This window comes from Muscardinus avellanarius, assembly GCF_963383645.1.
Source record: "Muscardinus avellanarius genome assembly, chromosome: 16".
NCBI lineage: Eukaryota > Metazoa > Chordata > Mammalia > Rodentia > Gliridae > Muscardinus > Muscardinus avellanarius.
In genome coordinates, this window is record NC_137802.1 from 1372695 (window position 1) to 1389298 (window position 16604).

General features: G+C 61.4%; 1 protein-coding gene across 1 annotated transcript; it reads right to left on the reverse strand.

Moving 5' to 3' along the window:
* Positions 1-4202: 4202 nt before the first annotated feature.
* THOP1 (thimet oligopeptidase 1) lies at positions 4203-13361 on the reverse strand (the record flags this gene model as incomplete). The annotated part of the gene is made up of 12 exons (XM_080713048.1): positions 4203-4358; positions 4471-4607; positions 4876-5004; positions 5078-5264; positions 5747-5948; positions 6085-6451; positions 6559-6694; positions 7162-7322; positions 8426-8528; positions 10681-10788; positions 11333-11481; positions 13127-13361. The coding sequence occupies 12 exons, from the start codon at positions 13359-13361 to the stop codon at positions 4203-4205; spliced, it is 2070 nt and encodes a 689-aa protein (XP_080569174.1).
* Positions 13362-16604: the final 3243 nt, after the last annotated feature.

Sequence of the window (16604 nt, forward strand, 5' to 3'; positions counted from 1 at the left end):
TTTGAAACAGGGTCATGCCAAGAAACAGCCATTCTCCTGTCTCGGCCTCCTAAGTACTGGAATGACCGTCCGGCCCAGCAGGCGGCTTCCTCCCGTCTCAGCTCGCAGGTGCTGGGATTGCAGGTGCCCCCAGCCCGGCTCCCATTCCTTAGCCAACTTTCCTACCATAAGCCTCAGCTGACGGCAGCAACGGAGCTGCGGCTGGGGCCGCCCTGGCTGCCTTCTGCCCCTTTGGCAAGTCCCCCGAAGCCCCCAGGGCCCCATGGCACTTTCCGGCTAAGGGGAGACCAGCCAGGGGTGGCCAGGAATCCCCAGAAGGCGGCCATCTGTCCGGGGTTTCCCTGGAGTCTGGGGCGGCCACCGCAGGGTTGCACAGAGGGGCTCGGCTGGCCCTGGGTCCCCGAGGCATGAAGATGGGGGCTACTTCCCCAGGGCCTGGGCTCCGGGATCTCTGTGGCCAGGACCCCAAGCTGGCTGGGCGCCCTGACCCGGCTCTGGGTCTCGGGGTGTCTTCTCTCTGCTCTACGTGTGCGTTTGTGTGTGTGTGAGAGAGACCAACAGACAGACCGACACACAGTGGACTGAACCCAGGAGCTACACCTTCAGACGTGTGTGTGTGTGTGTGTGTGTGTGTGTGTGTTTTACCGGGGATGGAACCCAGGGGCGATCTAGCCCTGAGCTACACCCCAGCCCTATTTTCTGTTTCATTTTGAAGCAAGGTCTCACTGAATTGCTGAGGCTGGTCTTGAACCTCGGTCTAAGCCTCCCAAGTACTGGATTCTAGGCAGCTCTGTCTCCATGGCCTCTTTTTCCCCCTCGGCCCGCTGCCCTCCCGCCCCTCTGTCTCTGCCATCCCCTTTCCTGCTCTTTCTCTCAGTCCCTCCAATGTCCCAGCCCTGTTTCGGGTTCCCCATCGCCCTCGCAGTTCCGGTTTCAGGAAGGAGGCCACAGCTGGCCCGTGCTGGGAAAGGCCCAGCAGCCTCCACTTCTGCTTGTCCTCCCTGCATTGGGGAGGCTGAGACAGGAGGATCAGGGTTCGCAGACAGCCTCAGCTACTTAGCGAGGCCCTTTGCAACTCAGTGAGACCCTGTTTCAAAATACAAAACAAAAATTAGCACTGGGGGGTGTGGCTTGGAGGCAGCATGCCCCTGGGCTCCAGCCCAGTGCCGGGCAAGCTTCAGGAGTGACAGGGGCTGTCTGAGCCTTTGCTTCCCGCCCTGTGAAATGGACGTTCTCCAGCCTGGCCACACCTGTCACCCCAGTACTTGGGAGGCTGAGACGGAGGATTCCCGGTGACACACGCCTCCCACCTCAGCTCAAGGGAGAACAATACAATAATTTCATAGGATTCTTGGCTTCCATGGAGAAATAAATTTCCACATGAGCCGGTCAGAGACAGAGGGCTTTTTGTGTGTGTGTGTGTGTGTGTGTGTATGTGTGTGTGTGTGTATCTGGGGATGGAACCCAGGGGCATTCTACCTCTGAGCTACATCCCCAGCTCCATTTTTTATTCCTTATTTTGAAACAGGGTCTGAGTTGCAGAGGGCCTAAGTAGCGCCTCATCTGGCTTGATTTCCCTATTCGTAAAATACCATAGAACGTGAACAAAATTCCATAGCTTAGTTGAAGGACCCAAGACTCTCAAACTTGAGGCCTTGACAAATTGGCATGTGGTAATCATGTTGCAGAGAATAAGACTGAGGCGGGCGCGGCGCTGTCCGGTGCTGAAACGCCGCGTAGGTGACTTGAGCGCGAGGAAGGTGTTTGTAGTCCTGAGGTCTGAAGCGAGGGGAACTCCACCTCGAAGCTACACCCCCAGCTCTGGTTTATTTTTTTGGTGCCACAGAGCATGGAACCCAGGGGCTTTTCTACCTCCCGGCTACCCTCCCAGACCCATTTTCTATTTTATTTGGAAACAGGGTCACACTAAGTTGTCGAGAGCCTCGCTAAGCAGCTGAGGCTGGCTTCGAACCTATGAAATCCTCCTGTCTCGGCCTCCCAAGTGCAAGGATTACAAGCGTGCGCCACCACGCCCGGCTCAGTCCTATTTTCTATTTGGAAATAGCACCTAAGTTGTGGAGGGCCTATGAGGCAGACTGAACCTGTGATCCTCCTGTCTCAGCCTCCCGAGTACTGGGATTACTGTAGGCTGTGTACCACTCTGCCCGACTTGAGGCCGTCTTTGAACATGTGATCCTCTTGTCTGTGTGTTCCATCACACCCAGCTTGGGGTCATTTTTTTCTTGCGGTACCGGGGATGGTACCCAGGGGTATTCTACCTCTGAGCAACACCTCCAGCCCTATTTTTTATCCTTTATTTTAAAACAGGGTCTGAGTCGCAAAGGGCCTAAGCAGCAGAGGCTGTCTGAACCACAACCCTCCCGTCTCAGCCTCCCAAGTGTTGGGATGACCAGCGCGTGCCCACGCCCAGCTCTGGGGTCATTTTTATGACCCGCGGTCACTACAGCTAACATCCTAAGGCAACTTAAAAGAGAAAGGGCAGCTCGGTCCGGGCGGTCCCTCAATCGGGCTCTCAATCGGGCCTTCCCCTGCCAAGCCTTTCTCCTGGCGCCCGTGGGGGACGGAAACCAGCACCCCAAGGCCGTGCCTCAGAAGCACCTCCACCCACGCCCCCACGCCGGGTCTGGAAAGGCTGTGGTCTTTCTTGGGGGGCCGGCCTCACCGTTTTCTGAGCTAGGCACCCAAGCCAACGACTTATGGGGGGCCGGGGAGGATGAGGCTCTGCGGCCGGGCGGGGCTGCTGCCCGAGCCTGTGGCCCTGGCTCAGCCCGGGCCCGGGCTGGGGCCAGTGCGGGCGCTCCGCGTTGGTTGCCTGCATCCTGGGCTGGGCCTGCCTAGCTGGCCGGAAGGCCCGAGGGAGGCCGGCGAGGTCGTCTTCCTTTTTCAAGCCCCAGGTATTTTAAGACTGGGCACCAGCAGCCAAGAATCCCGTATTAGCCTCGGCCTTGCGGGCTGGACGCCTGGTCTGCAGCAGGTGGCTCGGCCTCGGGCGCCCTTCCACAGTGGAGGCCAGCCAGCCCAGCAGTGCCTCACCGGCCCGTCTCCTCTGCCGAGGCCTTAAGGGGGAGGGCGGCCCAGGAAGCTCAGCCTCAGAGGGCACGGGTGGCTCGGGACAGGGATCCCACCGGAGAATCCCGCTCAGGGTGTGGCTGCCAGGCCTCCAGGCACCTTCCCTCTGAGCTGCCCCTCCAGCTGCGCTGACCAGCACTGAACCCGGCAGCCTGCCCGAGTTACACCCTCAGCCCCATCCTATTACTGCGAGACGGCCTCAGGGAGTCCCGACTTGTGGAGACTGGCCGGGAAGCTGGGTTCCTGTCTCAGCCTCCCACGTGCTAGGATGGAGGTACGCACCAGTGATATAATTTTGAGCAATTGCTGGGGGGATCCAGGGCCCCGGCCGCGTGTTTTTTTTTTTTTTTTTTTTTTTGGTGGTACTGGGGATGCAGGGGCCTTCTACCTCCGGCGACACTCCCAGACCTATTTAATATTTGGAAACTGGGTCTCTTAAGCCAGCTGAGGCCGGCTTCGAACCCGCGCATCCTCCTTTCTCAGCCTCCCCAGTGCGGGGATTACAGGCGTGCGCCACCACGCCCGGCTGAGGCGCAGTTCCTAAGCTGGCGGGAGGGCAGGCCAGGCCTCTGGACGAGGCCGCAGCCGGCTTCCACACGTTACCCACAGCTGGCATGCGCAGACCCGCATCACGAGGCCAGAGCAGCACGGTGGCGAGGGGATGGCAGGCCGTGAGGCCGCGGCGGCACCCAAGGGCCCGCTCTCCCGGGAGCCCGTGCCCACGCGGCTCTTCAGAGTGCAGAGGGAGGAGCTTTCTAGAAGCTCGCTAAGGAGATGTTATCAGGAAGCAGAAATCCCGCCATGGGTGACCCCCAGTGGCTGTGCTGTCCCAGAGGTCCAGGCACATGGAGAGCAGGCGGGCGGCCCAGAAAGCAGGCGGGGCGCTCGTGCCAAAGTGTTTAATGGCTGCGTCTCACAGAACCATCGTGAAAAAGCGGAACGCAGCCGAGGAAGGGCGTTAGTGCAACAGAGACGGCCGTGGGGCCGAGCCCTGGAGCCCGGCGGCGAGTTCGCTGGCCGGCCTGGGCGGCTCTGGGGACGGGGGGAGCCGCCCCTGCCCACCGTCCCGGGTGGGGCTAAGGCACAGGGCTGGGCCCGGGCTGGGGGCACCGTCAGCAGGCAGCCGGCTCGGCCCCCTCCACCGGCAGCCCCTTGCTCAGGAGGAAGGCGTCCTGCTTGGGGTCGCGGCCCAGGAAGCGCTTCAGCATGGCGCTGGCGTCCTGGGAGCCGCCGGGCCTGAGGACGCTGCTCCGGTAGTCCATGCCGACCTGCGGGCGGAGGGAGCTGCTGGGCGGGCGGAGGGCCGCATGGCCCCGGGGCCCCGCGGTCTGCGGACCCTGCCGCCCGCCCCACGAGGTGCGAGGCCCGGCCCGGCCTCACCTTGCAGTTGAGGATGCCCTCCTGCTTGAAGCGCGTGTGGAACATGTCCATGGAGTACACCTCGCTCCACAGGTAGCCGTAGTACTGCGCGTCGTAGCCCCCGGCCAGGTGGCCGAAGGTGGCGGGCATGTTGGTCCCTGCAGACACAGCGAGGCTCAGGCCGCAGCCTGCCTGCGCGCCCCCAGCCGCCATGTCTGGGACGGGTGCCCGCGGCATACAGATGTGCTTAAGGTGATGGCATGCAGGTGACTCAGACACACCCCAGGCGGCTTAAGATACTGTGAGGCCAGGCGGTGGCCCACCCGTGACCCCAGTGCTCGGGAAACAGACAGGAGGATCACGGGTCTGAGGACAGCCTCAGCAAGTGGCGAGGCCGATCGACCTGGGGCCGCCCACGGGTGATACCTGGCGTGGCCGGGACGCCGAGGATGTCCTGGCAGAGGCGGGCGTACTCCTCAGCCGGGTCCGCAGCGGTCTGTGTGTGCAAGGCCTGGTCCACCTTGGCGAGCACGATCTGGCGCAGGTTGAAGAGCCCTGGAGGGGCTGGGAGGTGAGAGCCCACCCAGCTGCCCAGCCTGACGCCCCCCGCCCCCGGAGCGGGCCGCACCTGTGTTGGCCTGCCGGGACTTGATGAGCGTGTCCAGCAGCTCCTGTGGCACGGGGCCACCCGTCCGGTAGTGCTGGGACATGCGCAGCAGGGGCTCCTTCTCCCACACCCAGTTCTCCAGCATCTGCGACGGCGCCTCCACGAAGTCCCGCTCCACGTGGGTCCCGCTGAACATGGCAAACTCAGCCTGCGGGCATGTGGTGGCCTCAGGGGCTGGCCGGCGAGCTGCCCCCACGAGCACCGGGAAGGACAGCCGGACACCGGGCGTCCACCCTGCTGCCCCACCCCAGCCGCCTCTCCAGGCACAGAACCCGCATGTACAACACTGTGCTCGGGGACCACGAGCCGGCCTGGCCCGAGACAGCTTCCTGGACCTCGCCATCCCCGGCTCCGATCCCTGCGCGCTGGGATCGTAGGGTCTTTAAGGAGGAAACTCGGGCGAGAAGGGCAGAGGCGGGCCGGCCGGGTGGGCGCAGAGGCGGCTGGTGTGGGGGAGGCCGCCCACAGCGCAGTGGGGCCTGGGAGTGGCCACCCGCCACACCTTCACCTGCGCCATGTTTCTGGAACCGGGAAGGAGGCGGTGAAGCCCCGCACTGCGGCCAGGACACCAGCGCCGGAGGTGGCGCGGCGGCGGCAGGGGAACTGCCCCAGGCAGAGGAGCCCGCGCACCTGCGAGCAAAGCTGGTGCATGACGTGCCCGAACTCGTGGAAGTAGGTCTCCACCTCGTCGTGCTGCAGCAGGGACGGCGCGTCCGGCGTGGGCTTGGTGAAGTTGGCCACCATGGCCGCGATGGCGATCTGGCGGGTCCCGTCCTGCCGCAGGCAGCCCGGCTGCAGACCGAAGCAGGCCGCGTGCCCGTACTTTCCTTCCCTGGAGAGAATGGCGGCGTCAGGCCGGGCGCAGGCGGCCTGCCCACGCGGCCCCGGGCTCTGCACAGGCCCGGTCGACGGGGCAGCCACGACACCGCCGGCCCGAGAGGGCGGCCCCGTGGGGCCCCGGCGCCCACCTGGGGTAGAGGTCCAGGTAGAACTTGCCGATGAGCTCGCCCGAGGCGGCGTCGCGCACCGCGTACAGCCGCACGTCCTCGTGCCACACGGGGGCGCCCTCCTCCAGCTCGAAGGCCAGCCCCAGCAGCTCCTGGTAGATGGCCAGCAGCCCGCTGGTGACCACGTGCGTGGGGAAGTACTCCTTGAGCAGGTTCTGGTCCACGCGGTAGCGCGTCTCCTCCACCTGGTTCATGTAGTAACGCATGTCCCAGGCGTGGATGCGGCCGTCGAAGGGCAGGCCCCGCTTCTCACACTCCGCCTTCTTCAGCTCCAGGATCACCGCCCGCTCCTGCTCCCCGAGGGGCTTCAGCTTCTGCGCCAGCTCGTCTGCGGAGGCCGGGCCCGTCAGGCCGGCGCAGGCGCAGAGGCCGCCCGCCGCCACCGCGCGCTCACAGGGCCCCCACGACCCTCCAGGCCGGCGCTGGCGCACTTACCCAGGAAGGTGGCCACGGTCTGGCTGGTCTTGGCCATGTTCATCTCCAGCACGTAGTCGGCGTGCGTGGGGAAGCCCAGCAGGCTGGACTTCTGTGCCCGCAGGGTCACCAGCTCCTTGAGGATGGCGCAGTTCTCCTGCAACCCGCAGGGCAGGGCCGCTGTTGGCTGCCGGGCTGCGCTGCCCTCCCCCGCCTCCCCCTAGGCCGGGGCCTCTCTGTGCTCTGTCCTGCCACACGGCAGGCGTCCCCTGCAGGCAGAGGGCAGGACCTGCAGGGCCTCCAAGCCGGGAGCCCAGGCGCACTGCTGCCCTGCCTGGCTCTCAGGCTCCGCCCGCCTGCACACCAAGGGGACCCACGTCCCGGACTAGCCGGCCAGGGGACTGGCGGGCGCCCACGTGGCTCCTAGCTCCCCGCGGGCAGCGCAGCACACGCAGAGCGCTGGGCCAGGCTGGGGTCCTCAGGGGAACCTCAAACGCGAAATGTGGCCCCTCCACACAGAGCCGCCGGCCACCGCAGGGCGGGCGCGCACAGGGCGCCTCGGGCTCCCCCACGCGGCTGGCAGCCGGGAGCCGGGCAGAGGCTGCGGAAGGAGGCTGGGCACACCTCCTTGCAGCGGCAGTTGAAGGCGGCCTCCACCTTCCTCCGGGTCTCGGGCACGTGACACTTCTTCAGCAGGGGGAAGTAGTGCGGGTACTTGAGGGTGACCTTCAGCCTGCCGTCCTCCGTCTTCTCCAGCGAGTTCAGGAAGTCCTCGGGGAGCCCTCCTGGGGACACAGCGGGTGGCCGTCAGGCAGGAGGGACCCGAGTCCCCTTGGGCGCGGGAGCCCGGTATCCCCCCTCCGCACCAGGCAACCGGGAGGCATTCTGTGCAGGAAACCCGCAGGAAGGGAAAAGCCGGGTTGGGCTCGGCACAGACGGCAAGGCCCGGCGTGGAGATGCCAGGGCACCTCTAAGGCTCAGAATAAAACTGGCGCGTACTGGAGAGCCCCTGGAAAGCAAGTGCCACCCAGGAGCCTCCCGGTTAGCTTTTCCTGGAGATGGGCCAGCTAGCTCCCCTCCAAGCTGCGCCCACCCTGCTGTCTTGAGCCCAACGGGCAGCCAGCTCCCAACCTCCCCGACACCCACCCATGTGACCCCAAACACCTGTGCGGTCACCTCACTACGAGAAGAGCCAGGGCCCCAGGGAGGGGAGCGGGGCAGGGCGAGCGCAGCGCGAGGCCGGCTCAACAAAGTCGGGAAGCAGGAGCCGGCGCGCGGGGCGCTGGCACCCAGGACCCGGGAGGTCGGACAGGAGGGCCGCGGGTCAAGGGCACTCCCGGCAACGTAGGAAGACGAAGTTTCAAAAGAGAAAAGGAGCCGGGCGTGGTGGCGCATGCCCGTAACCCCAGTACTGGGGAGCCTGAGACAGGAGGGTGGCAGTCTCAGAAGTAGTGAGACTCGCCAACCCAGCGAGAACCCCGCTTCAAAATGGAAACAGGGCTGGGGGTTGAGACTGGAGGCAGAACGATCCTGGGTTCGATCCCCAGTACCAAAAGCTGAAACTAAGCCGGGCGCGGTGGCGCACGCTCGTCATCCCAGCATTCGGGAGGCTGAGGCAGGAGGACTGTGCTTCGCGGCCAGCCTCAGCTACTAGTGAGGCCCTCTGCAACTCAGTGAGACCCTGCCTCAAAGAAAGAAAAAATAGGGCAGGGGCTGTGGCTCGCAGGTAGAATGCCCGGGTTCCATCTCCAGACCCACAAAACAAACAAAAAACAAACTAAAACTGAACTTAATATCCCATGGCAGGGGACGCGGGCAGGGCAGGGACCTGATCTGGGGCACGGCTGAGCCTGGCGCCCGGGCCCTGGCCGCGGCGCTCCCCGCCTACCCAGCTCCTCGCGCGTGAAGGGCAGGAAGGTGGTGTCCTCGTTCAGGTTCTTGTTGAAGTCGATGCAGAGGAGGCTCAGCTTCTTCTTAATGGCCTTGATTTTCTGAAGGGAGAGAGACGACGTCGGGGGGAAGGAGAGGAGAGCGCGGTCGCTCCTGCCTGGCACGGGCCCCCAGCGGCGCCCACACCCTCGCCCCCTTTTTATCTGTACCCTGAAGCAGGGTCTCCCTAAGTTACCAAGGGTCTTGCTTGCTAAGTTGCGGGGTGACTCTGAACCTCCTGTCCCAGCCTCCAAGTACCGGGGTCACTGGCGCTCCACTGCACCCAGCTAATCTAAATCCTTTACATATATATTTTTTGGTACTGGGGATTGAACCTCAGAGCCACATCCCCAGCCCTATTTTCTCTTTTGAGCCAGGATCAGTGTTGCCGAGTCTTGCTAAATCGCTGAGCCCGCGATCCTCCTGGACCAGCCTCCCACATACAAGCGTTACGGCGTTTGCCGCCATACACAGCTGGAACCGAGGCCTGGACCCAGGGGTGCTCTACCTTCCAGCTACCTCCAGTCCTTCTCAGTTTTATTTTAAAACAGGAGCTTGCTAAGTAACTGCGGGACTAAGGTGCCAAGTCTGCCCTCAAACCTACGCCCCTCTGGTCTCAGCTTCTCAAATACTTAGTCACAGGTGTGCGTCACGGTGTCTGGCTAATCTACACCATGTAATGTCAAAAGGCAGGTTGTTTCTTTTCCTTTCTTTCTTTTTTTTTTTTTTTTTGTAGTACTGGAGATGGAACCCAGGGGCATTCTACCTCCAAGCTACACCCCCAGCCCTATTTTTTCTTTATTTTGAAACAGGGTCTCACTGAGTTGCTGAGGCCTCACTAGCGGTTGAGGCTGGTCCTGAACTGTGATCCTCTGGTCTCAGCCTCCCAAGTACGGTCTCGCTGGGTTGCTGATGAGTTCACCACGTTGCTGAAACTGGCCTCAAACCTGCTATCCTCCTGCCTCGGCCTCCCAAGTACTGAGCCGAGAGGCCTGTACCGCTGCGCCTGGCCAAGCCCTATTTTCACTACACCTCTCCTTCCGAGGTTTGGTTTGCTGGACCACAAGAGGGGACACCTGTGCAGCCAGGATGAGTCCGCGCTAGGCAGCGGTCAGGGCTCTGGCTGCAGGCCTGTGCCCAAACTGACCATGCCGGCTACTTCTTGGGTTCGGATGCTCTGGAGTCGGGCTAAACCCAGAGAGATGGCCCTTCCGGGGAAAGCAGTTCCTACAGACGCCAGCACCCCCCGGGTCTCTCAGAGCGTCCATGGCCAGACGTGGTGGCGCACGCTTGCAATCCCGGTATTTGGGGGGCTGAGACAGGAGGACGGCAGGTTCAAAGTTGGTCTCGGAAACTTAGCGAGGCCCTCTGAAACTTAGTGCACCCTGTTTTTTTTTTTTTGCGGGTCTGGGGATGGAACCCAGGGGCATTCAACCTCCAAGCTACACCCCCTGCCCTATTTTTTATTCTTTATTTTGAAACCAGGTCTCACTGAGTTGCAGAGGACCTAAGTAGCTGAGGCTGTCCGCGAACCGTGATCCTCCAGTCTCAGCCTCCCAAATGCTGGGATTACAAGCATGCGCCACCACGCCCGGCTTGCGCCGTTTTAAATTAATAAAAAATAGGGCAGAGGGTGTAGCCTGGAGGTTGAATATACCTGGGTTCCACTCTCAGACCTAACACACACACACACACGCACGCACGCACGCACGCACACAGTTTCTGGGTTCAATCCCCAATACAAAAAGCAAACCTATCAACTATCAACACAGGGCCCCGACCCTCCGCCCCCAGGCCCGTCTGCAGACTCATCTGGAGCCGTCTCTGCCACACTGGAACCAGGCCACAGATGGCTCCTGCCTGGCCCGCCCTGTCCCTGTATCCTCACCACCCTGCGCCGCCCCAGGCTCCCGGCCGCTCTCGGGAGCCGGAGCAAACCCTTACCCTTGGCCGAAAGCCTCCTGCAAACCTTCATTCCCACCCACGGCCGGCTCTCGGCTGCCACGCTCTGGTCCACGCACCTGAGCGCTGGCTCCGGAGGTGGCCTGGGGAAGGCGGATCTCAGAGCAGCCCACCCGCCAGCACACAGCCGGAAACACCGGGCTGAGGCCCCTCTGCTCCCCCAACGGACACCTGGCACTACGTCCAGCATGGCCCGAACCTCGGTCCCGGAGGCGCTGGCTCTGCAGAGCCCGGAGCCCACGCCACGCTCACCTCCTGCGTTTCCTTGGGGAGGTGGAGCCCGTTCCTCCGGCCCAGCTTGATCAGCCGCTCCAGGTACCGCGCCGCCTCCGGCCTCAGCGAATCCTTCTGAACCTTCTCCTGCGAGCAGCAAATGGAAAGGGTTTCCGTAGAAACTGGGGTGCCAGGAATGCTGGCTGGGGAGGGACCCCATCGCCCTGGCCTGGCCACTGGGAGTGCACAGCAGCGCACCCCTGGCCCGATTTTCTCCCCCCCACCTTTTACAGCCCTGGGGACGGAGCCCAGGGCACTCTACCTCCAAGCTGCACCCCCAGCCCTACTTTTTATTCTTTATTTTGAAACAGGGCCTCACTGAGTTGCAAAGGGCCTCACTGAGAGCTGAGGCTGGCCGCGAACCTCGATCCTCCGGTCTCAGCCTCCAGAATGCTGAGATTACAAGCGTGCGCCACCGCGCCCGGCTTATTTCTTCATTTTGAAATGGTCACATAAGTTGCGAGGGCCTAAGTAGCTGAGGCTGGCCTTGAACCTGCGACCCTCTGTCCCAGCCTCTCGAGTGCTGGGGCCAGAGCGTGCGCCCCACGCCGGCTTCCTTATGCTCTGAAGACAGAGCACGGCTCTCCAGGGCCGAGGACGGCGCCGCGGCCCGCCCGCCCCACGTCCTCACCTGCAGCCAGACCACCCTCTGGTACACGTCCTGCCGCATGCTCATCTCCACGTCAAACTCGGAGAGCTTCTTGTCCGCCTCGGTGCTGGCCGTCCGGATGTCCTTGCACGGAGAAACGTGCTGGGGGAAGTCGAGGGTATTCCTCTGCACTGCGGCAGGAGAGAGGCCAGACATGGGTGAGCGCGGCCGAGGCAGCCAGCCGTGGGGCCCTCCTCGGCGGGCACGGTGCACCGGGCCGGGAGAGAGTGTGGCTGCCGGGTGTGTGTGTGTGTGTGGCCGGGAGAGAGTGTGGCTGCCGGGTGTGTGTGTTTGTGTGTGTGTGGCCGGGAGAGAGTGTGGCTGCCGGGTGTGTGTGTGTGTGTGTGTGTGTGTGTGGCCGGGAGAGAGTGTGGCTGCCGGGTGTGTGTGTGTGTGGCTGGCCCAGGGATGCGATCGTCACAGCCCAGCTGGCTGGGCCTACGCTCCCAAAGAGCAAGACACATCCTGCCTCCAGGGCACGTGCCATCTGCTGAAGATCATGGCACGCCGCAGTCCTGATCCGCCCTTTTTCCTTTACGATTGCTTTGCTCGGGCCACGTGAGACGGGCGTGTACGGCTACAGGAGGAGGAGGTGGGGAGACGGAAAAGCCGGGCCCCCGCTGGACCCATGATAGGGAGACCAAGGCCCGGGCAGGGCGGTGGCCCCCGTCTGAAGCCCAAGCCAGGGCGAGGAGAGGCGGTGCTGGGATCAGGCTGTGGCCCCGCCTCCAGCCCCTGGTCGCCCCAGAGTGCCTCGGGAGCCCCCAAGCCAGCGCGGGGATTCTCAAGGTCCCCAGGGACGTGGGGAAGGGTCTCCTTGCCCAGAGCGCCCACTGCGGTCTCTCACGGCATCTATTCATTTACTTACTGGTGCTGGGGATGGAACCCAGGGCTTCCTACCTCCCAGCCTACCGCCAGCCGCATCTTAGTCTTTAACTTGAGGCAGGGCCTCACCAAGTTCCCGAGGCTGGCCTTAAACCCGCGATCCTTCAGTCTCGGCCTCCCACGCGCTGGGAAGGCAGGTGTGTGCCGACGTGCCCGGCTCTCTGGCTCCTCTGTACAGGCCTCCAGGAAGGAGCCCTGGGACTCGGCGGCCCAATCCCTACACAGGTATGCCGGCCCGCACAAGGCAGCAGCACCGGGCGGCGAAGGGTCACACAGGCCGGGGTGGAGGCCGGAGACAGCTGGGCGGGCGGAGGGGCCCCAGGCGTGATGGCGCGGCCGTGGCTCGTGACCTGCCTGTACACCACGAGCCCAAGGCGCAGGGCTGTCACCGGACGCCCCCCAGTCTTATGAACCCAAACAAACTTCCGTTCTTTATGAACGGCCCAGTCTCAGGTATTCTGTTGCAGAAATAGAAAAGGGCCTGGGGGCGGGCATGGCGGCGCACGCTCGTCGTCCCAGCACCCGGGAGGCCGAGGCAGGAGCATGGCTAATTAGGGAGGCTCTTTCCACCTCAGTGACACCCTGCTTTGAAATAAACTTAAGAAAGGGCTCGGGGTGCCCTCGGAGGTAGGGTGCCTCTGGTTCCATCCCCAGTACTGAAAAAAGAAAAAGAAAAAAAAGCAAAGGGCCTGAGGAGCCGGGGTGGCGGCGTGCACGGCTCGTCCTGGCGACTGGGGAGACAGGTCTGAGCCCCGAGTTTGAGACCAGCCTGGGCAGCCTAGTGAGGTCTTGTCTCAACACAAATCCCAAACGAAGCCAACGCGAGGGTCAAGCGCGCTAGCCAGACAGCAAACGAACGCCCCCGGGGCCGGGGAGGAGGCTCGGGCGCACCTGTGTAGGTCACCTCCACGTCGGCCAGCGCCTTGAGCGTGCTCTCGTAGGACACGTCCTCCTGCCGCTGGGCGCCCACCTGGTCGTACACGTGCTTGGTGCGGTCGATGAGCGCTTTGGTGAGCGCCTCGATCTGCGGCGCGCTCAGGTCCCACCTCAGCAGGTTCACGGCCGAGCAGGGCGACGCCGTGTCCAGCACGTCGCCGGCGCACGCTGCGGGCAGAGCCAGCGCCATGGTGACGGCCGGCCCCGGAGCAGGGCCGTTCTGTCCCCACCCGCCCGCCCTCCAGCGGCGCGGGGCAGAACCCCGGGACGTCCGTGGCTGTCAGGACTCGGGGAGGGGGTCACTAGTAACGGCGAAGGTGGCGCCCGGGGTTGCCACTCGACGTCCACAGTGCCTAGGGCGGCTGCCCACGCGAACACCGCCTGAACGCCAGGAACGATGCTCTTAAGAACCCTGTGCTGGCCGGGCGTGGGGGCGCTCGCCTGCCACCCCAGCACTCGGGAGGCTGAGACAGGAGGATCTGGGTTCGCGGCCAGCCTCAGCTACTTAGTGAGGCCCTCTGCAACTCAGTGAGACCCTGTTTCCAAATAAAGAAGAAAAAATAGGGCTGGGGGTGTAAATAGGAAGTAGAATGCTCCTGGGTTCCATCCCTAGTACCACAAAAAAAAAAAAAAAAAAAAAAACCAAAACCCTGTTCTAACCAGACGTGGTGGCGCACGCTTGTCATCCCGGCATTTGGGAGGCTGAGACAAGAGGACCACGGTTCGCGGACAGCCTCAGCTACTTAGCAAGGCCCTTTGCAACTCCGTGAGACCTCGTTTCAACCCGGCGTGGTGGCGCGCACTTGTAATCTCAGTACATGCGAGGCTGAGACAGGAGGAGCGCAGGTTCAAGGCCAGCCTCAGCAAGGTGAGGCCCTTGTAATTTAGTGAGACCCTATTTCAGAATAAAAATACAACAGGACTGGGGTGTATCTCAGAGGTAGACTGTCCCTGAGTTCGAGTCCCAATACCAAATAAATAAGCAACTATGTTTTTATGGTACTGGATAGTAAACCCAGGGGCATTCTACCTGAGTCACACGCCCGGCCCTATTCTTTATTTTGAAACAGGGTGTAAGTTGCAGAGGACTCACTGCGTATCCGAGGCTGGCCGCACACCTGCACTCCTTGTCTCAGCTTCCCAAATACTAGTATTACAAGCAAGTGCCACCACACCTGGCAGTAACAAAGTTTTTTTAAAAAAACCTGTCCTGCCGGGCGTGGTGGCGCACGCGTGTCATCCCCGCGCTTGGGAGGCTGAGACAGGAGGATCGCATGGGCTCGAAACCAGCCTCAGCTACTTAGTGAGGCTCTCAGCAACTCAGTGAGACCCTGTTTCTAATAAAAGATAAATGGGTTTGGGAGTCTAGCCCGGAGGTAGAAAGCCCCTGGGTTCCACCCCCAGTACCACCAAAAAATAAAATAAAATAAAATAAAAATAAAAACCACACACACTTGCAATCCTAGTACTTGGGAGGCTGAGACAGGAGGATCATGGGTCCACAGCCAGTCTCAGCAACTTGTGAGGCCCTCCAAAACTGAGATTCTGGTTCAAAATAAAGAATAAAATAGGACCGGGGTATAGCTTAGAGGTAGAATACCCCTGGCTTCCACCCCCAGTACCACAAAAAAATAAAAATAAAAATAAAGTCAGGCCAGGGGTAGAATTCGGAGGTGGAATAGCCTTAGGTTCAACCCCCGGAGCTGAGGACCAAAATCATAACAAAATAAATGAAATGGGCTAGGTGTATAGCTTGAAAGTAGAACGCCCCTGGGCTTAATCCCCACTAACCCCCCCCCAAAAAACACAAAACCCTGCCCAACAGACAGCAAGCACAGGTCCTAGCCAGCAGCACCCCAGACGCCAGTTATTCACGTAGAGGGAGTCCTGGGCCACCACGGCGCTCAACGCCTGCCAAGCCAATCGGGAAAAAGGGAGGCCTGGTGGGGGTTCCTGGAGAAGCCCCTTCTTTGTGTGTGTGTGTATGTGCGTGCGCACGGTCCTGGGAAATGCACCCAGGGACATTCTACCGCTAAGCCACACCCCAAGCCCTATTTTAATTTTTATTTTGGAACAAGGTCTAAGATGCAGAGGGCCTTGCTACCTTGCTGAGGCTGGCCTCAAACCCACGATCCTCTTGCCTCGGCCTCCCAAATACCGCCACCACACCCAGCCGGGAAGCCCCTCCCTGCACTGGCTGCCTTCTGGGCCCACACAAGCTATCAATCCAGGATGAGGGTGTGGCCGTCCGGACCACAGGTGCTGTGAGTGTAACCCCAGCACCTGCGAGCCGGGGCGCCCTGGCAGGCTGTCGACGCTCCGAACCCCAAGACCCCACCTATGAAGTGTAGGTAATTAGGACGGAGACCTCAGCGAGGGATCCCTGCGACATACCTTGCCTTTGGGGTACGAGAGGGGTTTCTTTTTCCTCTTTCCAGTACTGGGGAGGGAACCCAGGGCATTCTACCTCCGAGCTTCACCCCCAGCCCTATTTTGTATGTTTTTATTTTGAAAGACGGTCTCACTGAGTTGCAAAGGGCCTCACCAAGTAGCCGAGGCTGGCCGGGAACCGTATCCTCCTGTCTCAGCCTCCCGAGTGCTGAAATTATACCATACCAACTCAAGGTTTTTGTGTGTGTGGGTCTGGGGGTGAAATACAGGGGCATTCGACCTCTGAGCTACATTCCCCTGCCCTATTTTTATTCTTTACTTTGAAACAGGGCCTCACTAAGTAGCTGAGGCTGGCCGAAAAACCTTGATCCTCGGGTCTTAGCTTCCCAAATGCTGGGATTACAAGCGTGCACCACCACACCTGGTTTACAAGAAATTTTTTTTTTTTTTAGTGGCACTGGGGGTGGAACCCAGAGGCTTTCTACCTTCGGGCTATACTTCCTGACCTTTTTTCTATTTTATTTGGAAACAGGGTCTCACTAAGTTGCTGAGAGCCTCACTAAGTAGGTGAGGCTGGCTTCAAACCCGTGCGATCCTCCTGTCTCAGCCTCCCAAGTGCGGGGATGACAAGCGTGCACCACCACGCCCGGCTACAAGAGTTTTTAAATGGCAGCGTCCACCGCACACCAGAGTCTTGTCCAAAAACTCCTGGGGCCAGAGACGTCTGGAAAATCAAGATTTTCCTGTTTTAGCAAGGTAATATACAGTGAACACAGAGGCAACATATTACACATAGCACCTAGGGAGGTCAGAGAAACACCCTATAATCAAATTCTTTTTTTGTTTTTCCGATTTTGGGGGGTGGAACCCAGGGGCATTCTACCTCTGTGCTACACCTCCAGCCCTAGTTTTTATCCTTTATTTTGAAACAGGGTCTCACTGAGTTGCAGAGGGCCTCACTAAGTAGCTGAGGCTGGCCGCGAACCTCCTGTCTCAGCCTCCTGAAGGCTGGGATGACAAGCGTGCCCACCGCGCCCGGCTT